Raw genomic sequence first — 23,787 nt, 5'->3', positions numbered from 1 at the left:
ATATAGTGAACATGTGCAAATGTTCATTGCAACAGCTCTTGCAGAAGGCAATGAACATGAACAAGATGAAGTAAGGGATCCAGCAGAGGATGAAGGCTGCCATGATAAAACCCAACTGTTTGGCAGCCTTCGTTTCACAGTTCATGTGCAACCCAGACACATACTGTCTCGAATGTGAGCGGAGTCTCTTCCAAGTAAACTTGATGTAATCCAGGCCTGTGTTAGACCCACTCCTCAATTTGCCTTTGCCTGGTGCTGTCTCTGTGGTGGTGTCTGAGTCTGTTCGAGAGAAGGATTGGCTATCACCTAACATCTGATCCTCTGACGTCTCACTGGCCCCATGTGTGTTCAGGCCCTGCTCTTCCATCTTGAGCTGGCCATGGCTCTGGTTGCTGGCTGCATAGTCCCTGCTACTCCCCTCTGCCGCAGTCTGCATCTGCGCAGTATCAAGTGGGAGGCAGCGGAGTTTGTCCACTTCTCCATCATCCTCTTGGCTGAAGACAACTGGGGATTTCATCTCCTCGGGGGTTTGGGATGGTGACTTCAAGACAGATCCACCACCAGCATCTTTTGGCTTCCTTTTCAGAACTTCCCAGGGAGACTCCTTCCCTGGTTTCTTGACACTCCCCTTGGGGTTCTCTGGCCTCAGCTTAATTTCTGAGAAGGAAGGAAGGGATCCATTGATGAGCTCCCGGTGCTAGCAGTGTTGCCGGACAGCCTTGTAGATCTTGGCATAGAACCAGAGCATGAGCAAGGTGGGCAGGTAGAAGTTGATGATGGCAGTCATGACCTTGAACCAGGTGACATCATAGAAGTCTGTCTCACACTTGTCCTCTCGGCGCACCGAGGTCTGCCGCATGAAGTGATTCCAGCCTAGAATGGGAATAACCCACAGAAAGGAGAGAAACCAGGCCCCCAGAATGGTGGCCGAGGCTCGGGTCTTGGTGCGATACTTCAGGTACCTGAGGGGCTGCTGGACGGAGCGGTAGCGGTCAATGCACAGGATGAAGACACTGAAAATGGACGCTGTGCTGGCCACGTAGTCCATGGAAAGCCAAAAGAGGCAGAGAGGACGGCCCAGCGACCATCTGGACATGAGCAGGTAGAGGATGTTCATAGGCATGACGACGGCACCCACGATCAGGTCTGCCGCCGAGAGGCTGACGATGTACAGGTTCCCCATGGTGTGCAGCTTCCGCTCGCTCCGTACAGCACACAGCACCAGCAGGTTGAGCCCCACTGTTACCAAGGAGATGGTGCTCAGGACCACCACCAGGGGCATCAACTGAGGGCTGGCCATGGTGGTCTTGTTCCCCTCACACATCTTGTCTTCTAAGAGGCAGGAGGAATTGGGGAAGATCATTGGTACCAGAGCAGCCACCAGTTATGGCTCACTCCCTGGGAGAAAAGACAGAAAAAGTAAGGTCAGAGACTTGGTGATCAGTGGCCACTTAGTAGCATGATGTTCATCAGACTGGAGTACTATACTTTTGGGAGTGATAGACACTGCTGGTTACCTACTCAACAGCCATGTCCCATTTTTCCTTATTCATGCATTCATTTGCTCATTCAACAACTATTTATTGAATTCCTGGCACTCTTCTAGGTGTTGGGGATATAGCTGTAAACAAAACCAACAAAAATGTTTGCCCTTACGGAACATGCATTCTAGTGAAAGAGTTGGGCAGAAGCAAGGTAAATAAAGAGTTTGTAGAAATCTAATTCTGCACATGTTATGGAAAGGCGGGCTGCATCCTCATATGTCTAAGCAGAATATGACAATCTAGTTCCTCTTAACAGTGGTGGATAAAGGAGTGACCACGAGATACCGGCATGTCCAAGGAATCAGATGAGGAAGTCAAATGGCAGAGGTGGAGTTTTTAGAAAAGTTCTTCCTCTCTGACAAATGAGCAAAACAAGAAAAATTGTTGTTGCTCATTGCCTTCTTCTTCCTGACAAGATGTGAGGAAGTGATATTTGAGGCCATGACAGTCATCTTGGACTATCCGGGAATGCCAAGAAAATGCCAACCTAGGGTCCTGCTATCACTAAGCTGCTGAGCCAACTCTGGAATCTTCTTCTCCCAGACTTGTTATTATAGGAAATAACTGGATTTTGTTTTGCTTTGCTTTCTTTTTTTTCTTACATCACTGTTGTGGGAGTTCTTACTTTCAGCTAAAAGCATCTCTAATTGATGTGGAGGAGGTTATAAGGGGACATAGCAGAGGCACATAAAACATGAAATAAATCTAGCATATCTTCTTCGAGGAAAATTCCAAAGTGGGAAGGGGATTATGTTATTTGGAAAAGCATATTTGTTATTTTACTTTTCTATTTGAAAAACAAACAATTGTTTAAATTCTATAAATCATGCCAAGTAATAGGTAACAAGCTGGTAGGCTGGAAATGGGATTACAGCTCACACCTGTAATCCCAGCATTTTGGGAGTCTGAGGTGGGAGGCTTGATTGAGGCCAGAGTTAAAGGTAGAACGATCACTTGAGGCCAGGAGTTGCAGCCTGGGTAACACAGTGGAAGTCTCTTAATTAAAAAAAAAAAAAGAAATTAAAAAAAAAAAGTAGCCCAGTACTACTGGCGCCCAGTGGGCGCCTGTAATCCTAGCTACTTGGGAGGCTGCAGTGAACTCTGATCACATCACTGTAGTCCAACTTAGGGGACAGAGCAAGATCTTGTATCTGAAAAACAAAAACAAAAACCCTTTGCTAGTAAGGCTTCACTGAAAACAGACTATATCCTCTGTTATTGGCGATCCTCAAGTGGTGTGATTAGGTGAAAGTAAGTATTAAATCTTCTGGAAGGAGTTTTTAGATTTTTTTTTTTTTCTTTTTTTGAGATGGAGTCTCACTCTGTAACCCAGGCTGGAGTGCACTGGCACCATCTCAGCTCATTGCAACCTCCAGCTTCCAGGTTCAAGTGATTCTCCTGCCTCAGCCTCCCAAGTAGCTGGGATTACAGGATTGTGTCACCACATCCGGCTATTTTTTTTCTTTTTTAAGATGGAGTCTTGCACTGTTGCCCAGGCTGGAGTGCAGTGGTGCAATCTCAGCTCACTGCAACCTGCGCCTCCCAGGTTCAAGCAATTCTCCTGCCTTAGCCTCCCAAGTCGCTGGGATTACAGGCACCCACCAACATGCCTTGTTACTTTTTTGTATTTTTAGTAGAGATGGGATTTCACTATGTTGGCAAGGCTGGTCTTGAATGCCTGACCTCATGATCCATCTGCCTCAACCTCCTGAAGTCCTGGGATTACAGGCGGGAACCACCCCACCAACATTTTTTTTTTTATTTCTTAAAATAGAGATTGGTTTTCACCATGTTGGCCAGGGTGGTCTAGAACTCCTGACCTCAGGTGTTGCAGCCACCTCAGACTCCCAAAGTTCTGGGATTACAGGTGTGAGCCACCACGTCTGGCTTTTTTGTTGTTGTTGTTGTTGTTGTTGTTTTTGACAGAGTCTTACTCTGTCACCCAGGCTGGAGTACAGTGGTACCATCTCAGCTTACTGCAACCTCTGCCTTCCAGGTTCAAGCAATTCTTATGCCTCAGCCTCCCAAGTAGCTGGGATTACAGAACTGCACCACCATGCCTGGCTAATTTTTGTATTTTTAGTAGAGAAGGGGTTTCATCATGTTGGTCAGTCTGGTCTTGAACTCCTGACCTCAGATGATCTGCCCACCTCAGCCTTCCAAAGTACTGGGATTACAGGTGTAAGCCACTGATCTCAGCCAAGTTTTTAGATTTTCATATTCATCAAAAAGTGATGAGTTTAAAGAAAACTGAGAAACTAATAAATAGTGTAATTTTCTCTCAATAATTTAGCAAAAACAAATTATTTTTACATTAAGACAAAGCTAGATAAGTTCTTGAGTAGAAGGTGAAATTTATATAATTTCTTAAGATAAAAATAAAAAACTCAAGGTGTTTGATCCTTATAGAGGGAAACTTTTAAATGTCTTTGTTGGAAAAGCACCATTTGGGGCAGCACTGCTTTTGCCCACACTCTGCCATTTATTTTCTCAGTGATCTCTTCGCCTCCGTCTTCTCATGTGTCAAATGTATAGGGTAGGGTAGACAATCTCTGAAGGCTTTTCCAGGTCTCCTTTTTACAGCCTTCCTCGAGGCATTTTTTGATGTCCTCCAGCTCTGAGCTGCCAATCAGAGCAATCCTCTGATTGCTGATGGCACCACCTCTGACTTCTTCAATAGCATCACTCTCTCCTTGGATGACCCAAAGTCCTGCCCTGTGCTCCTGTCACTCTGTGCTGTCAGCCTCAGTGGTGTTATCCTCTCACTTCCCTACCCCTTAGCCATCACCTCCTATGAGGACAACACCCAAACCCACAGCTCCAGTCTGTATTTTTCTCCATTCCCACATCTAATACCTTGGAGCTTAACCTTCTGCTGTGATCAAGTCCAAACCCTGTGGAATTGTCCACAGCCACCACTGGAAGGAAGAAAGGAGGCCATGAAAGGAAACTATCTTGGGGCCCCCAAATCACTAAGTTAAAGGGAAAAGTCAACCTGGGAACTGCTTAGGTACGGTAAACCTGCCTCCCATTATATTCAGTCACCCCTCTGCTCACCGAGATAAATGCATATCCAATTGCCTCTTTTGGAGAGGCTAATCAGAAACTCAAAAGAATGCAATCATGTCTCTTATCTATTGTTAGAGATGATAAATTCCTCTTGAAAAATCTTTAGTTCCCTGTTCTTTGTTTCTTAAGACCAACTTCCTTGTACTTCCTTGTTTCCTGGCTATCTGTTCTGTAAACGACCTTACCGCCTTTGCCATGCCCAGACAAGTCCACATATGCCTTCCCACCTAGTAACAGACAGTCCCTCTTCCTTCCTGCCTAATAGACCCTATTCAATTTTAGACCTTAGCTAATCGAGTTAGCTTAGATTATGAGGTCCAACCCTAGCCAATGGGGAAAAGACACAGAAGTGCTAGGAACTGCATTAGGGATAAAAACCCCTCCCCTACCCCGCTTGGTGTGCTCTTGATATTGTGACAGGTGCAAGCTGCATCCTTCTGCAGAAGTAAATTTGCCTTGCTGGGGAATTTTCTGCCTATGTGCTGGTTTCTTTGCAACACTGGGCACTTGTTTCTAACACTTTGGGGGCCCATTTGAGACACGTCCTGCTGCCTTGTTGCGGTGGCCTCAGGGGTAAGGGATCAAGACCCACCTGGTGTGACAAATAAACCTGGACTCTCAGCAATGTGGGAAGAAAAGGCCTATAGATACCACAGTGACCAGGTAACTCTGTGCACAGACTAAGGTAAGAAAACCCACAGCGGTGGTGAAGTATTTCCTTGGTGGTCAGGACATCCTGGAGGTTGAAAGTGTGTGAGATGCATAATTGAGTGTGGAGCAATTGCAGTCTGGATCTGGTTCTGCAGACGCCTCATATGGCTTAAAGGGTCTTGCCTGTTGTGAGGTTTATACCAACCTGCCTATGCAAAGAGGGAACTGAAAATTTCCACAAGGGAAGCAGACAGAGAAGGATGAAGAAAAAGCTGAAGAGTGCAAGAAACCTCCAGTGGGAGTGGAGCGTGTGGGGGCTGAGCCTCTAGGGTGCAAGGAAGCTCTAGTAGGAGAGGTTGAGCGCCATAGACTCACTAGGGTGCAAGAAATCTCTAGTAGGAGAGGTTGAGCCCCACGGACTCGCTAGGGTGCAAGAAATCTCTAGTAGGAGAGGTTGAGCCCCACAGACTCGCTGGGTGCAAGAAATCTCTAGTAAGAGAGATTGAGTCCCAGGGACTCAGGGAAAGATACTTTCTCCAGGACAGGAAATACAGTAAGTAAGATGAAAGATAGGAAAGATTATGATCATGATAATATCTCCTCTGATAGTCCCGTGGGCCTAATGTTAGAATATTGGAAGGATAACGGAAAGACCAAACACAAGAAAAAGCAGCAAATGATAAAATACTGCTGTTTTATTTGGACTAAAGAACCTTCCTCTCCCCCAGGCAGCTGCCACCCCAGACCCTTCCCCTACTCGTGTTATTCCTCCCGCTATAATCCTGACTGTCACCCCTCAAGAGGACTTCAGCGTGAGATAGAATAATGTAAGAAAGATATACAAAATTTTCATTTCCTCAGTACCTCCAAAGAGTCTGCTCTAACTCTTTTTCCCTTAAGGGAAGTGCCTCTTGGAGGAGGGGGTGTTGGCTTTGTGAATGCCCCTTAAACAGCTAGAAGTCTGAAACCTAAAAGAGAAGCTTAAACCACTCTTAGATGACCCTTATGGAGTGGCAGATCAAATTAATCAGTTTTAGAATCCCAGTTATATACTTGGGCCGAGTTAATGTCTATCTTAGGCATCTTATTCTCAGGAGAAGAAAGGAGCATGATACACAGGGCCACCATGACTGTTTGGGAAAGTGAACACCCTCTTGGTCAGAACGTCCCAGTGGCTGAACAAAATTCCCAGCCCAGGATCCCCAATGGGATAACAACAAGATAGCCCATTGAGGAAATATGAAGGACCTTAGGGAGATGGTAATAAAAGAATTTGAGAATTGGTGCCCCACACCCAAAATCTTACCAAGGTCTTTAATATAAAACAGGGAAAAGATGAGGGACTGATAGAATTTTTAGAAAGGCTTAAAATGCAAATGAGAAAATACGCTGGCCTAGAATCAGAAGACCCCCTTGGACAAGGAATGTTAAAGCTCTACTTTGTCACCAATAGCTGACCAGACATTACTAAGAAATTACAGAACAAATGTTTCAAATGGGGAAAAATAGGTCACTTTAAAAGACAATGTTCCCAGTGGGAAAAGGAAGAATGGCTTCTGAAGAAGACTAGGGAAGTCAGGGGCTCTATCTTTTTATCTTGAGTCCCACAGAGTCCTTAATACATTTAGAAGTGGGACCTAAACCTGAGCTTATTACCTTTTTAATTGCTTCTGGAGCAGTTTGCTCCTCAGTTTGTTATCTTCCATCTGGTGTAACTTGTTCACAAGAAGAACTTTTTATCTTAGGGGTAAAAGGAGAAGGATTTAAAGCAAAAATCTTAGAGGAGACAGAAGTGAAATATAAAAACCAATCAGCTAGTATCAAATTTGTTAATTCCAGAAGCAGGGACAAATCTATCAGGAAGAGATTTAATGCTAAAATTAGGCGTAGGTCCCCAAATCAACCATGGAAAATTCCTCCCCTCCCTAAACTTGCTCACCACTGCAGACAAAGAACACAGTCATCCCAAGGTACGGTCAAAAGATGTGAATTGAGGAAAGTTACAGATTCTGTCATTCATGTTAAATTAAAAACCCCTGGGGAAGTAGTAAAGCGAAAGCAATATCCTATTCCTTTAGAAGCCAGGGTAAATTTAAGACCACCTATAATTGAAAGTCTTCTTTGTGATGGGCTTCTTGAACCCTGTGTGTCACCCTATAACACTCCAATATTGTTTGTAAAGAAGCCAGATGGGTCATACTGGTTAGCGCAAGACCTTGGAGCTATTAAACAGATACTCCAAACTACACACCCTGTTGTTCCCAATCCTTATACTATTATCAGCAGGATCCCATACAGTCACCAGTGGTTTACAATACTAGATTTAAATGATGCCTTCTGGGCTTGTCTGTTAGCAAAGGACAGCTGGGACCTATTTGCCTTTGAGTGGGAAGACCCTCACTGTGGTTGAAAACAGCAATACCGATGAACAGTCTTATCCCAAGGATTTATGGAGTCTCCAAATGTATTTAGTCAAATGTCAGAACAAGTCCTAGAGAAACTTTCCCTGCCCTCGTGCATATGCCTCCTCCAGTACATGGATAATCTTCTAATTTCAGGAGATGATAGAGAAGGAGTAGCAGTCTTCTCACCCCATGTCTTAAATTTTCTATGGGATGAAGGGTTAAGAGTCTTGAAAAACAAACTCCAATTTGTAGAAACTGAAGTAAACATACTTAGGGCATTTAATTAGCAAAGGTAAACAGAAAATTGGGTTTGAATGGATTGAAGGAGGATTAGTTGGATACTGTCTTCTATGGATAGACTCTTAGGCCCTAGAAACAAAACCCTTATACAAAAAGCTCATGCAAGACAAGCCCGAACCCCTCATTTGGCAATTACCAGAAATCCAACAGATGGAAAGGTTAAAACATCTATTAGTAACTGCTCCTGTCCTAGCTTTACCCTCCTTAAGCATCCGTTTCATCTTTTTGTCAATGTAAACAAGGGCATAGCCTTAGGAATACTTACTCAAAAGCATGAAGGCCACCGGCAACCCATAGCCTTCCTATAAAAATTCTTGACCCAGTAACCCTCGGATGGCCCAAATGCATTAAATCTGTAGTGGCAACTGCCTTGCTAACAGAAGAAAGCAGAAAAATAACTTTTGGAGGAAACCTCATTGTGAGCACACCTCACCAGGTCAGGTCTGAACTATCCTAAGTCAGAAGGTAGAAATGTGGCTTACTGACTTAAGAATTTTAAATAAAAATGTTAAATATCTTGTTATATCTAAAAGATAGCTTCACATTTTCTATTTTCTTGATTCTCCAACAAGAAAAAGATGACTTAACTCTAACCACTGATGATTCACTTAACCCTGCTGCCTTCTTAACAGGAAATCCCCAGAAGAACTTGGGCATAGATGTTTAGATAAACTCCCTCTCAAACCGGAAGATACTTTTTTGTAGATGGTTCTTCTCAAGTAACAAAAGGGAAAAGGCATAACAGGTACTCAGTAGTAGACGGAGACGCCCTACCTAATGACTGGTCTGTGCAAGCATGTGAGTTGTTTGCACTAAACCAAGCCTTAAAATTTCTGCAAAACCAGGAAGGAACTATTTATACTCACTCCAAGTATACCTTTGGAGTAGTCCACACCTTTGGGAAAATTTGGGCAGAGCGAGGCCTCACTAACAGTAAAGGCCAAAACTTAGTCCATAGAGACTTGATAATCCAGGTACTAGAGAACTTACAGCTGCCAGAAGAGACAGCAGTTGTTCATGTTCCAGGTCACTAGAAGAATCTTTCCTTCGAGAACCAAGGGAATAATCTAGCTGCCCAAGTAGCCAAACAAGCTGCCTCTTCTCAAGTAGCACCCATTTTCCACCTAGCCCCTTATCTTCCCCCTCCAGCTGCAGTCTCTATCTTCTCCCCTATAGAGCAAGAAAAGTTTAAAGAAATAGGAGCCAAAGAAAACCACCAGGGAAAACGGCACTACCAGACAAGAGAAATGCTGTCTAAGCCCCTCATACAAGAGATATTGTCACAGTTACATCAAGGAACTCACTGGGGCCCCCCATGCTAGGTGCGATGCAGTCCTTAGAGTTTATAGGGTAGTTGTATATTCCTAAAACCATACATTTATTTCACTAAAGGGAGTATTCCTCCCAATTGCCAATATAACCAGTATAATTCTGTACAAATTTCCACTACTATCCCAACTTCCCAAAGTTCTTACCTTTCCTTGACCCATTTTTATGGTATAGGAGCAGAATTCTCAAGGACAGACCCTATAGGATATTTCAAAATGCACTTCATTGCCCCTCCACCTCCTTCACCCCTTTCTCCCTTTCCTCCTAAACCCTCCACTAACCAAACTTTTTCTTGCTTCACCCCAATGATAAAGCTAAAGTAGCCATTGCAGAAGTTAAAGATTTAAAGCAAACTAGTTATTCAAACATGATGTCAAGATGCAAATACCTGGTTGGAATGGATTAAATATTCTGTCTGCAGGCTAAATAAAAGCAACTGTTACACTTGTGCGACAGGTAGGCCAGAAACCCAAACTGTCCCCTTCCCACTTGGATGGTCATCTGATCAATGAGGCATGAGCTGTATGGTAGCTCTCTTCCAGAACCCCACAGCCTGGGGTAATCAGTCATGCAAGACTCTTTCACTGCTGTTCCCTGAAGTCAAAAGCCCTGCAGGTCAGTGCCTGAGGGCCATCCTGCCTCCAGCCCCTGAAGTTAACTTCACTTAGTGTCTTTCACAGCAGGGGTAAAGTTAGCATTCCTTCGGGACCTAACAACAGGGTGTAGTGAAACAAAGCCTTTTCAAGAGCTTACTGATCAGTCTGCCCTTGTTCATTCCTGAGCAGATGTATGGTGGTATTGCAGGGGACTATTGCTGGGTACTCTGCCAAGTAACTGGAGTTGCACTCTAATTCAATTGGCTATCCCTTTCACCTCGGCGTTTCATCAACCAAGAAAGTTGAAGACAGAATATCTTAAAAAGAGAGATGTCCCTCATGGACCCTTTGATCCTCATGTTTATATAGGTGCTATCAGAGTACCATGAGGGGTACGAGATGAATTCAAAGCCTGAAATCAAATAGCTGCAGGATTTGAGTCTATATTGTTCTGGTAGTCAACTGTAAACAAGAATGCAGCTTGGATAAATTATATCTATTATAATCCACAACACTTTGTTAATTTTACTAGAGATGCAATTAAAGAAATAGCTGAACAATTAGGCCCTACCAGCCAAATGGCCTGGGAAAATAGAAGAGCCCTTGACATGATATTAGCTGAAAAAGGCAGAGTGTGTGTCATGATTGGAGTTCAATGTTGTACTTTTATTCCTAATACCACCACCCCCAATGAAAAAATAACAAAAGCCTTACAAGGCTTACCTCCTTATCAAATGAGTTAGTTAAAATTCTGAAATAGATGACCCCTTTACAAGCTTCGTGGAGAAAGAGTTCAGGAAATGGAAAAGAATTATGACCTCAATATTCACCTCTCTTATAATCGTTAAAGGTGTGCTCATTCTTCTAGGATGCTGTATCATAATCCTATATTCATGGTTTAGTGCAAAGACTTATAGAAACAGCTCTCACCAAAACCTCCCTTAGTTCACCCCCACCTTATTAAGATAAACTCTTCCTGCTTGACACCCAAGAACATCAGAGCCTAGATATGCTAAGGCATTTTGAAGAGGAAAAAGTATAAAATTGAGAGGGGGAAATTATCAGAGATGTAAATTCCTGTTCAAAAAGCTTTATTTCCCTGTTCTTTGTTTCTTAAGAGCAACTTCCTTGTCTCTTAGCTACCTGATCTGTAAACAACCTTCCTCCCTTTGCCATGCCCAGACAAGTCCAGATATGCCTTCCTGCCTAGTAATGGACAGTCCCTCTTCCTTCCCACCTAATAGACCCTATTCAATTTTAAACCTTAGCCATTCAAGTTAGCTTAGATGGTGAGGTCCAACCCCAACCAATGTGGAAAGGACACAGAAGTGCCAGGAACTGCATTAGGGATAAAAACCCCTGCTCTACCCTGCTCAGTGTGTTCTTGAGATCATGACTGGCGCTAGCTGCACCCTTCTGCAGAAGTGAATTTGCCTTGCTGGGTAATTTTCTGCCTATGTGCTGGTTTTCTTTGCAGCACTAGCACTTGTTTCTGACATCTACCTATTACATGGAAGCTTCCTCCCCACTTCAAGTTGTCCTGCCTTTCCCAGACCAAACATATGTTCATCTTGCATACATTGATTGATGTCTCATGTCTCCCTAGAATGTATAAAACCAAACTGTGCTCTGAACACCTTGGGCACATCGTCAGGACCTCCTGTTGCTGTGTCATGGGGGTGCGTCCTCAACCTTGGCAAAATAAACTTTCTAAATTAACTGAGACCTGTCTCAGATTTTTGGGGTTCATAAGGCTAAGGCAGTATTGTCTCAGGGATTTTTATATTTTATTATTTTGTTTGGAAGGAAGCAGGAAGTCGTTCCCTAAACACTTCCCCAACTTGGCATTCTTGAGGTGGCTCTGAGCTCCCTGGCCTCCGGGGATGTCTCCTTTCTCTTTTTTCCTCATTGTCTGGCACATAGAAGAGAGACAAACAACTTTCTATTTTATTATTTTTCTAATTTTAATTTTATTTGAGACAGAGTTTTGTTCTCGTTGCCCAAGCTGGAGTGCAATGACGCAATCTCAACTCACTGCAACCTCTGCCTCCTGGGTTCAAGCAATTCTCTTGCCTCAGCCTCCCAAGTAGCTGGGATTACAGGCATGTGCCACCGCCCCTGGCTAATTTTGTATTTTTGGTAGGGATGGGTTTCACCATGTTGGTTAGGCTGGTCTCAAACTCCTGACCTCAGTGATCCAACCGCCTCGGCCTACCAAAATGCAGGAGTTACAGGTGTGAGCCACTGCACCCATCTGAAAAACCATTTTTAAAAAATTGTGAGGCCGGGCATGGTGTCACATGGTTGTCATGAACCCAAGGTGCATGCTCTTCAGTTAGATCAGTGGTTCTATCCCCTAGGGGATACCTGGCAGTATCCATGCCATCACAGTGAGCCAATATCATGCCACTGCATTTCAGACTGGCAACAGAGTAAGACTCCATCTCAAAAAAATTGTGAATATACTTTATCATCTAACAATCATATTTGACAGAAAATGATTCAAGCAATCCTCCCACCACGGTCTCCTGAGTAGCTGGGAGGGACCATAGGCACGCACCACCACACCTGGCTAATTTTTTGTATTTTCTATCAAGAGAGGGTCTCACTGTATTGCCCAGGCTGGTCTCTAACTCCTGGCTCAAGCCATCTGCCCACCTTGGCCTCCCAAAGTGCTGGGATTACAGGTGTGTAAGTCACCATCTCCAGCCATGATTTGTTTTTATTAAAAAAATAGATATTTTTCCTTTTTGTTTAAAGAAAGAAAAGCTATGATTGAATTGACATTACTGAACTAAAAATTAGTGTAGCATATTAAACATTCAAGGGTGAAATCTACCAATGCCTGCAATGTACTGAGAAATGAATAAAAAAATAGCTTGAATGGATACTTCTGGTTAGTGAGATGACTAATGTAAGGTGTTTTTCCCTCCCTCAGGGACCTGCATTTTGAAAAATCTGGTCCCTGAGGTTTTCCTTGTATAAATTTCCAAGAAAAGTCAGATACTCTAGTAAAGAATGTGGGAGCTATTTGGGGACACGGATCCTATGTCACTACACACCACCCAGGAGACCCCACTGGGTCTGAGGTGCCCTCTCTGAGGATAAAGCCAAGCCTATGGAAACAGTGCTGGACAGAGGGTGTGCTCTGGGCAGAGAGAATAAAAGCTAGAAGAGCCACATGAGATGAGGGCTTGTCTGCAAGGAAGGTGGTCACCTGCAGGTCCTCCCTAGTGCTGCGTTCTCAGATTAGCAGCCTAGGGAGAGTTCCAGAGGCAGGAGCTGGGTCCTCACCCACACTCTGTGCTCTGCTGCTTACCGGGATGTGTGAGTGTGTGTGTGAATGTGTGAGTGAATGTGTATGTACATGTGTGTGTGTGAGTGTACATGTGTTACTATGTGTGAGAGTCTGTGTATGTGTGTATGTGTGAGTGTGTATGAGTGTGTGTGATGTGTGTATGAGTGTGTGAGTGTATGTATGTGTGTATGAGTGTGTGTGAGTGTATAGATGTGTGTGTATGAGCGTGTATGAGTGTGAGTATGTGTGTGTGTGTAAGACTGTGTGTGTGAGCATGCATGCCTTGAGTAAACAGCTTTGGGTGCCAGTTATCTCACCTTTAAAGTAAGGAGAATAGTAAGCCCTCCTGTCTGGGCCGTTGGGAGGATCAATGGAGACAGTGGAGTGGGAAAGCTCTGCGATTACTTGGTAAAAAGCAGAAATGGACTCTTCTGTAAGAGTGTACAAGCAAATCATCATTTTTGAATTAAGGCAATGACTACATTCTGAAACCATTAGGTGGGGAAGGGCTTTGACTAGAGTGATTATAGTCTAATCCCATCAGGCCCATGTTCCAGCAAACAACCCAGTCAGCGTTCCTTGCATATCATGCCACACCAACAGGGGCAGCTGAAACAGCAAGGAGCCAAGCCCCAGGGCTGGTGCTTCTCACTCATCAGTTACTAAATGCCCACAAGCCCAAGAGGAATGAATATCTGGTGATCCCCAAGGTGGAGAGGAGGAAATGGTCAGCTCCAGCTCAAGGGGTGAAGCAGCTTACTCAGGGTCACACAGCTGGGAAGTGGTTGCTGAAGTTAAGGTATGGGCCTAGGTCTATCTAATTCAGGACTTCTATCTTTTTTTTATTTATTTTTATTTTTAGACGAAGTCTCTCTCCGTCACCCAGGCTGGAGTGCAGTGGCATGATCTCAGCTCAGTGCCACCTCTGTCTCCCGGGTTGAAGTGATTCCCCTACCTCAGCCTCCTGAGTACCTTGGACTATAGGTGTGCACCACCATACTCAGCTAATTTTTGTATTTTTAGTAGAGGGGTTTTCTATGTTGGCCAGGCTAGTCTCAAACTCCAGACCTCAAGTGATTTGCCTGCCTCATTCTCCCAAAGTGCTGGGATTACAGGCATGAGCCACCATGCCTGGCCCTAACTCAGGGTTTCTTAACCTTGGTCTTAGCATTGACATTTGAGCTGTATGATTCTTCATTGTGGGGGGCTGTCCTGTGTAATGGGTGATGACGTTTAGCATCATCCCTAGCCTCCACTCACTTGATGCCAGTAGCTGTCAGCTCCCAGTCATGACAACCCAAAATTGGGAGGCCCAGGCGGGTGGATCACCTGAGGTCAGGGGTTTGAGACCAGCCTGGCCAACATGGGGAAACCCCATCTCTACTAAAAATACAAAAATTAGCCAGGCGTGGTGGTGCACACCTATAGTCCCAGCTGCTCAGGAGGCTGAGGCAGGAGAATTTCCTGAACCCAGGAGGCAGAGGTTGCAGTGGGCTGAGATCATGCTACTGCACTCTAGCCTGGGAAACAGAGCAAGACTCCATCTCAAACAAAAAAGAGAGAGAGCCCCAAACAGGTATAGAGCAGCAGAAGCCATGGAAGATGAAGTAAGTGCTGAACTAAGTGCAGAAAGTATAGGCATAATTTTTATAAGGAAGTTCAGACCTACCGAAGTTTGAGGTAAGATTTATCCCATTGATGAATATTGTTCCATCATACTTTTGGGTCCACTTTTCTACTTTTCCCTGGACACTTTATAGTTAGAAATTTCCCTCATGGTAATTTAAAATGTAAATAAAGATTTATGCACAAAAATGCTTACTGCAACATTAGTTTTGATAGGAAATAAAGGGAAATGAGCTGGCATTTGGGAACTAAATGTATCTGAGGTAGCTACAGAATAGAGTATCATGGGGTCATTGATAATCATTATGGAGCACCAGAAATGAGATGGGAAAATGCTCATGATGGAATCAAATTTATAAAAGACGTGGTTTGTTTGTACAGGACAACGTCAATACCATTAACCAACAGGCTTCTATCCAGGGCGAATCTCTGTTATGTTACATCAGCCATGGTTTTCTCTGCGTACTGGATGATACTTATTATCTTTGGTATTTCCCAGGATTTCAACAATGAGATTGTCTTCATTTTTTTTTTTTTTTTTTTTTTTTTGAGACGGAGTCTCGCTCTTGTTACCCAGGCTGGAGTGCAATGGCGCGATCTCGGCTCACCGCAACCTCCGCCTCCTGGGTTCAGGCAATTCTCCTGCCTCAGCCTCCTGAGTAGCTGGGATTACAGGCATGCGCCACCATGCCCAGCTAATTTTTTGTATTTTTAGTAGAGGCGGGGTTTCACCATGTTGACCAGGATGGTCTCGATCTCTTGACCTCGTGATCCACCTGCCTCGGCCTCCCAAAGTGCTGGGATTACAGGCTTGAGCCACCGCGCCCGGCCTGTCTTCATTTTATAATAGGGAAAATGAGAGCTAACTGCATTCATTTTGGAAAAAAAAAAAAAATAGATTCCTTTAATAAACAAAATAAAAATAAAGAAATGTTTTCCACATGCTTAGCACAACTTCTATTTTCTCTAGTACAAAGTGAGAGTTTGGGATTCCTTTCTTGATTTATTCTAAACTGATTCACCTGCTACTCCCCAGTGCAAACTGCTCTATCCTCTTCCTCATTTGTATGGCTGGTTATTCTAGTCAAGTAAGTCAGAACACTTCTTTGACTTAATTCTGAGAAAGAGGCACCATGCATGAGGGTGCTCCAGTACTGCACAGTCTCATTAAGTCTGGCCAGGTCATAATTTCCATGAAACACCCAGGCTTATCTATTTCACCAGTTGTGATGAACAGAGCAGACTGCAAATAGCAAAATTCCATTATGAGCTCAGTGTTGCAGGAACCTGACTGACTCAGAATCTAGGGGAGTTCTGGCTTCAGCCTCTGGGTAAGATGCAAGAAGCAGATGACCTTGTGGGCAGGCAGTGGCCCCAGTGGCTTTTCCAGGGGTGGAGGTACATATGTAAAGAGTCTACAGAGTCAGAGAAGAAAAGCTACTAAGAACAGAGGACTGTGTGTAGAGCAAGAGGGAGTGGTAGGGACTGGAGCAACTTGGAGAGCCCGTTCTCTGCTTTAAGAGTACAGCTGCCACTCACATGCCACCAACTGCTGCAGACTCAGATCTGCCTGCTTTTAAAAGGAAACAAAATCTGGAGTTTTTACATGAAATTTTTAAGTTTTTAAATGCTGTCAATTATTCAATTGTTTCATTTGTCTTCTTGAACACTACCCAGGGTAAACAAATCTGGGAGATTCAACCTGTGAGCCCCCAGGTAGGAACCTCAAGCTGGTTCGTAGGGGATGCAGAATACTAAATATGAGATAATGACCCAGGAGTGAACACCTTTTGGGGTATTTGTCCAGCTCAAGTCAAGCTTCCTCTCTGAGAACCATCATCTCACCTAGGGTGGGCTCTGGGAGCCATAGCCATGCCATGTAACCCTGATCCCTGGGCACATGTGATTGAACCAGAAGTTGTCCCCTGACCCAGAACAGACCAGTCATCCCAGTTCTCTGTTCTGGAACACTGGAATTGGAGTTGTCCCATAAAGACAGTCTGTTGGTCTCATATACTAAAGTGGTGAGTAAGTAGGGGGTGGGGGGCTGCCACTGGGGGCAAGAGGGGGAGGGTTGTTCACCTCTGGGAATGCTGAAATAAAGGAGGGAATAGAAGAAGGCAGCAGACACAATGCAATAATTCATATGCTGGAACAACAGAGATCGACCTGCAGAAGGATGAATTTAGACATTTCCCTCATATCATACGAAAAAATTAACTCATAATTAATGATAGCCCTAAATGTAAGAGCTAAATCTTTGTGACCTTGAGTTAGGCAAAGATTTCTTAGATATGACACCAAAGGCACAAGGAATTTCTTAAAAACTGCTAAATTGGACTTCGTCAAGATGAGAAACTTTGGGTTTCAAGAGGTACCACTAAGAAAATGAAAAGCTACAGAATGAAAGAAAATAGAGAGATCCAAGATGGCTGATCACTAGCAGCTCGGGCACGTAGCTCCCAGTGAAAGCGCAGAGAACGAGAGGACGCCACACTTTCAGACGAATATTTGTAGCTCACGGACCAGGAGATTCCCAGCGGAGGAGCCCCACGGGTCACCAGTGCGACTCTTGTGGCCGGCGCGGCGGTTTTGCTGGCGCCTTAAAGCGGCAGTTCTTGGTGCAGAGTCCGGAGATTTCTGGGCAGAAAGGCACCATCAATCTTAACACCGCTGTCTTGGCCGGAGCAGTGGATTGCTCAGTTTTCGGCGCTGGGAATCAAAAAGGTGGACGTCCGCTCAGAGACCTAGTTAGAAAGTCGGTAATTACAAAGACGACAGATGGATAAATATATAATCAAGGGAAGAAAGCAGCCTAAAAAGGCAGAGAATACTCAAAATCAGAATGCCTCTCCCTCTACAGGGGATCGCAATTCCTCATCAGTAACGGAACAAGGCTTAATGGAGAACGAGTGTGTTCCAGTAACAGAAGCAGGTTTCAAAACGTGGGTGATGAGAAACTTCTGTGAATTAAAAGAACTTGTTCTAACGCAATGCAAAGAAACTAAGAACCTTAAAAAAAGGTTTGACGAAATGCTAACGAGAATGGACAATTTAGAGAGGAATATAAGTGAATTGATGGAGCTGAAAACCACCACACGAGAACTTCGCGAAGCATGCACAAGCTTAAACAGTCGAATTGATCAAGCAGAAGAAAGGATATCAGAAGTCGAGGACCAGCTCAGTGAAATGAAACGAGAAGACAAGATTGGAGAAAAAAGGATAAAAAGGAATGAGCAAAGTCTCCAGGAAATATGGGACTATGTGAAAAGACCTAATCTACGTTTGATAGGTGTACCTGAATGTGATGAAGAGAATGAATCCAAGTTGGAAAATACTCTTCAGGATATCATTCAGGAAAACTTTCCCAACCTAGCAAGGCAAGGTAATATTCAACTCCAGGTAATACAGAGAACACCACAAAGATATTCTTCAAGAAGACCAACCCCAAGGCACATAATTGCCAGATTTATTAGGGTTGAAATGAAGGAGAAAATACTAAGGGCAGCCAGAGAGAAAGGTCAGGTTACCCATAAAGGGAAATCTATCAGACTTACAGCAGATCTCTCAGCAGAAACCCTACAAGCCAGAAAAGAGTGGGGACCAATATTTAACATCCTTAAAGAAAAGAACTTTCAACCCAGAATTTCCTATCCAGCCAAACTAAGCTTTATGAGCGAAGGAAAAATTAAATCCTTTGCGAACAAACAAGCACTTAGAGAGTTCACCACCACCAGGCCTGCTTTACAAGAGCTTCTGAAAGAAGCACTATACATATAAAGGAACAACCAATATCAGCCTTTCCAAAAATACATCAAAAAGCAAAGAACATTAATACAGTGAAAAATTTACATCAACTAATGGGCAAAACAGCCAGCTAGCATCAAACGCCAGTATTAAAGTTATATATATTTTAATTGAATAAAAAGCCAAAACCCATCGGTATGCTGCATCCAGACCCATCTTACATGCAGTGATACACAAAGACTCAAAGAGAAGGAGGAAGATTTACCAACCAGAGAGTAAAAATAAACAAATAAACAAAAAGCAGGAGATGCAATTCTCGCCTCTGATAAAGTAGACTTTAAAGCAACAAAGATCAAAAGAGGCAAAGAAGGACATTCCATAATGGTAAAAGGATCAATGTAACAAGAATAGCTAAAGATTCTATAGATCAACGAGATAGAAAATTAACAAGGATATTCAGGATTTGAACTCAGACCCGGAACAAGTAAACTTAATAAACATTTATAGAACTCTCCACTTCAAATACACAAAACATACATTACCACCTCACACCTATTCCAAAAGTGACTATATAATTGGAAGTAAATCACTCCTCAGTAATCGCATAGCATTTCATAGGTTTAAATGAAATATTGGTTGGCTGTTTGTTTGTTATCTTCTTCCCTTATTCCTTCCTGACTACATCATTAAGTATAATTATCAGTATAAAAGAGGTTTTCAATACCCATTACTAAATTGCATTCTAGCCTGGGCAAGAAAGCAATACTCCCATTCTCTCTCCCTCTTTCTTTTCCTTTTTCCTCCTCCCCATTCTCTCTCTTTCTTTCTCTTCCTTTTTCCTCCTCCCCATTCTCTAAAAAAAAAAAAAAAAAAAAAAAAAAAAAAAAAAAAAAAAAGAAAATATTTATAGGTCATGTATCTGATACATCATATATCTGATGTATCCAAAATATAGAAATAACTCTTCCAACTAAAATCATAAGAAGATAAATAACCCAATTTATAAACGGGCAAAGGATTTATACAGACATTTTACCAAACAAGATATGGGAATGGCTCAAAAGCACATGAAAAGGTGTTCAACATCACTAGTCATTAGGAAAACAAAAATAAAAACCACAGTGAGATAGCACTTCACATCTACTAGGATGACTATAACTTAGAAAAAAGGACAGTAACAAGTGTTGGTGAAGATGTGGAGAAATAAGAATTCTCAAAGTTCTTATTTTCCACATGCACCTGGCCCTGTTTAGAACTGGCAGCATTTAATTCTCACCTTGCATATTAAATACACACAGGATAGAAGTACCAAATCTGATTCTCCAACAATTTATGGACCCTTGAAAGCTCAAGACTGAAGCTTGGCTTGTAAATTTCTTTGGAAGGGTTCATAACTTTCCTACCCAACCAGTTACCTGATCTGTCTGTGCCCCACCCAGTCAGCTAAACTGTCTGCACCTCGCCCAATCAGCTGATCTGCCTGCCCCCAACCAGTCAGCTGTCTGTTTGGTAGAAATGTAAAATGGTGCTGCTACTGGAAAAAGCAGTCTGACAGTTCTCCAAATGGTTAAACATAGTTACCGTATGACCTGTTTTCACATCTAGATATATACCCAAGAGAACTGATAACGTGACCACAGAAAAACTTGCATGCAGATATTTATAGCATTATTCATAACAGCCAAAAAGTGGAAAAAACCCAAATGTCCATCAACTGGTGAATGGATAATCAAAACGTGATCTATTTGTCAATAAAAAGGAACAAAATACTGTTCCAAGCTACAACATGAATGAACTGTAAAGCATCATGCTAGGTGAATGAAGCCAGAGGCAAAAGGCAACACACGGAATGATTCAATTCACGTGAAATGTCCAAAATAGGCAAATTTATAGAGACAGAGAATAGATTAGTGGTTGCTTGATAGTGGAGGGGGAACAGGAAGGGATCTTTTGGAAAAGACAGAAATGTTCTAAAATTGGATTCTGATGATGATTATACAACTCTGTAAATTTACTAACAATAACTGGAGTTGTATGATTCACTTAGAATGGGTGAATTTTATGATACGTAAATTACACCTCAATCAAGTTTTTAAAAAATATTTTCAGTGGACTAAGAAAGAGGCTGCTTTGGGTTCCAGATCTCTCTGTCTTAAAAATCTATTTCATTACACCAGATTCTGGGAAACAGAATCAATTATGAGATTCTCAGTGTCATTTAAATGAAAATAAACTAGTTGCTTAGCAGAAGAACTGCTTTAGTCAGAACCAAGGTTTAGATTAAATAGATCTCATGATTTCTTGTAAAAGGGGCAGGGAGATGTTATGGGTAACTTCTAACTTAGTCATCAGAAGTGGAAGGAGAGAAATGACTGAGCTACATCAAACCCTTTCCTCCTGCACGTCTGTGATCTTCTCTCATTTTATACTTTGGTTTAAGGGATTGAACTTGCTTGATTGTTTGTCTACTCCCTACAACCCCCAGCCCTGGTGTGACAGGCTTGGATTATTAAAGCTCAGTGAAAGAAAGGGAAGCTGAAGGATATTATCACTAAATGGCAAAAAAGCAGCATTAAAAGCCCAGCTCAGTTATCTCTTACCTTCTGACCCCAAAAAGCAATGAAGAAAAAGAAAAGTAGTATTTTCTGGATTGCATCAGGCTGGGAGATTTGCAATATTGCATCATTTAATCCTCATCTTGCTGGTGACCTCATGCAAATAATTCTGCCCCAACCTCCCATTTTAATGATGTGGAAACAGAGGCTTCTGGCATTTACAGGGCTTGGTGCCTGCACTAAGAGATTCCAGAGTGACTGAAGAGCAAGTTTCACTTAATGGTCCAAGTGGCACCTGTCTGCTAAGATCTATGAGTAAACTTCACATACTCTCCCCGCCCCATCCTCTTTTTCATTGTGAAGAGAGGGATATAAATAAACACTTTAAATAAAGATTCCAGGGAATTGAAAACACGGACATCCTTGCTAACAGGAGAAGAGGACACAATGCATATACCATCCTCCTTTTCACTGTGAAGTCAGGAAAATAAATAAATGCTTTAAATAAAGATTCCAGGGAATTGGAAAATATGGACATCTGTGCCAACATGAGACAACGACACAGTGGTCATGCCACCAAACCCAGCAAATACACAAGTATCATTTCAGGACATGATGAATAATGTTTTCATTTTGTTCTGACTCCTTAGAGATTAAAAACTCTGAGGAAGACCAGAGTTATTTGGGCTGTTCTCTTCTTGAGGCAAAAGAGAGTGATTGATGATATTGAACTAAATAGAAGAGCTGGCAGGAGAAAAAGAAGAGGGAGATGCGGCATTTATAAGAGAGAGCTCATAGATGATTAGGAGTTCTTGTAACTTTCGTCTTTCAGTCAAGTGACCCGATCAGGGACACCTGCCTGCACCTGCCACCTCATCCCACACCTGGGGCTCTTTAGCACCACCTGCTGGTCAAGCCCTCTTGCTGGTTCTGGGGCCAGGCTATTTATATATAGGGGTTATTTATATATTTATATATAGGAGTTATTTATATATAGGGGCATAGATGAGTGTGAGTCAACCTAGCTCCTAGTTCTATTCTGATATTCATAGATCAATCATTTATTCATTCATATATCCATTCATTCTCCTTTCCTTTCATCAAACCATCCACAAAATCTTCACTGATGAATATTCTTGCCAGGTACAGATATTATGATAGCCGAGGGATGAACACAGTTCCTATTCTCATGGAGGTGCCAGCCTATACCAGTAATTCTCAACTCTGGCTGCCTGAGAGCTTTTTTTGTTTGTTTGTTTTTGTTTTTTTGAGATGGAGCCTGGTTCTGTTGCCCAGACTGGATTGCAATGGCATGATCTCAGCCCACTGCAACTTTCACCTCCCTAGTTCAAGAAGTTCTCCTGCCTCAGCCTCCCCAGTTGCTTGGATAACAGGCACCTGCCACCACATCTGGTTGATTTTTATGTTTTTAGTAGAGACGGGGTTTCACTGTGTTGGCCAGGCTGGTCTCAAACTGCTGACATCAAATGGTTCGGCCTCCCAAAGTGCTGGGATTACAGGTGTGAGCCATTGCGCCTGGCCAAGAGCTTTTAAAACATACTGAGATGTCTTCTTTCAGGAAGATTGGGTAGAGGTACTTTTCTCTATTCTTCTGCTAAGTACAGCTAAAATTCTGGATGTTATATTTAAAGCAAACATAAGAAGACTGTGACAGGTGGAGAGGCAAAGGCAAAGCAGTGAGGAACATTGGGACCCAATGAGTGACACTGTGATGAGTTCCTAGGGATTTTGTTCAGCCACATAGATCAGAGACTTTGAGCTGAAGAAGCTTGCAGCTCAGAAATGCCAATCGGCACAGGCAAAACAAAAACCTGCTGTGTCTTGCCAAAGGACCGGGAAAGGGGCTGCCTAGCAATAGAACACTTTCAGACAGCACCTGCTCTATTTCAGCCAAACACGATAGAAAAATACTGTGTCCTGGTCCTGTCCTAGCCAGATGAGGCTAAATGGGGAGGGGAGCCAAGACTTCCATCCTTGTCGAGCTCTAATGAAGTGACTCAGCTCCCCTTGCTGGGGTGGTGTTCCTGCCATTCCTAGCAGGGAGCTGGGACTTGCATCCTATCAGATGGTGACAAGTCCTGCATCTACCACCACAGTGTCAGTAGGGGTGCATGGGGAGCAGTGAGAAGGCACTCTCATCCCTCCCTCCCAGCTGGGGACTTATCTGCAGAGGCCTAGTGGGGAGATGGAGCTCCCACATCTGCTCAGCAGTAATGAGGAATCCATGCCCTTCAGGTGTCAAGAGAAGCCAAGTGGAGCCAGGACATCTACCCCCACCTGGAAGTAATGAGGCAGCACACTCTCCCCTTGTGTCCTCCAGCTTCCCCTGCTATGGCAGTGTCAGTCAAAACCAGATAAAACAGGAGATTTAAATTTGATCCTAGGTCTCATAATACCTAAAATGTCCATATTTCAATTGAAAATCACTTTTCACATCAAAAAATGAGAAAGGATTTCAAATAGGATTTTTAAAAAGTAATCATACTTTGAAAGGCTGAGGCAGGAGGATCACTTCAGCCCAGGAATTTGAGACCAGCCTGGGCAATACAGCAAGACCCCATCTATAAAATTTATTTTTTTAAAATTAACCAGACGTGGTGGTGTGCACCTGTAGTCCCAGCCACTCGGGAGGCTGAGGCAGGAGGA

At 43.2% G+C, this 23,787-nt stretch overlaps 1 protein-coding gene across 1 annotated transcript in view; it reads right to left on the bottom strand.

Moving 5' to 3' along the window:
* The window catches only part of LOC105730666 (histamine H1 receptor), a 40,400-nt gene that overhangs the window by 2,389 nt on the left and 14,224 nt on the right, over window positions 1–23,787 (bottom strand). Inside the window, 1 exon segment of the mRNA XM_064362016.1 lies at window positions 2–1,398. Coding sequence (XP_064218086.1) covers window positions 2–1,363 — 1,362 coding nt within the window. The 5' untranslated portion in view covers window positions 1,364–1,398.

The sequence above is a fragment of the Aotus nancymaae genome, unplaced genomic scaffold (assembly GCF_030222135.1).
Source record: "Aotus nancymaae isolate 86718 unplaced genomic scaffold, 86718_ANA_hifiasm-v0.15.2.pri h1tg000046l, whole genome shotgun sequence".
In the NCBI taxonomy this organism is placed as follows: domain Eukaryota; kingdom Metazoa; phylum Chordata; class Mammalia; order Primates; family Aotidae; genus Aotus; species Aotus nancymaae.
Note: the sequence above shows the minus strand (reverse complement) of the source record. Positions and strands in the feature narration are given on the sequence as shown.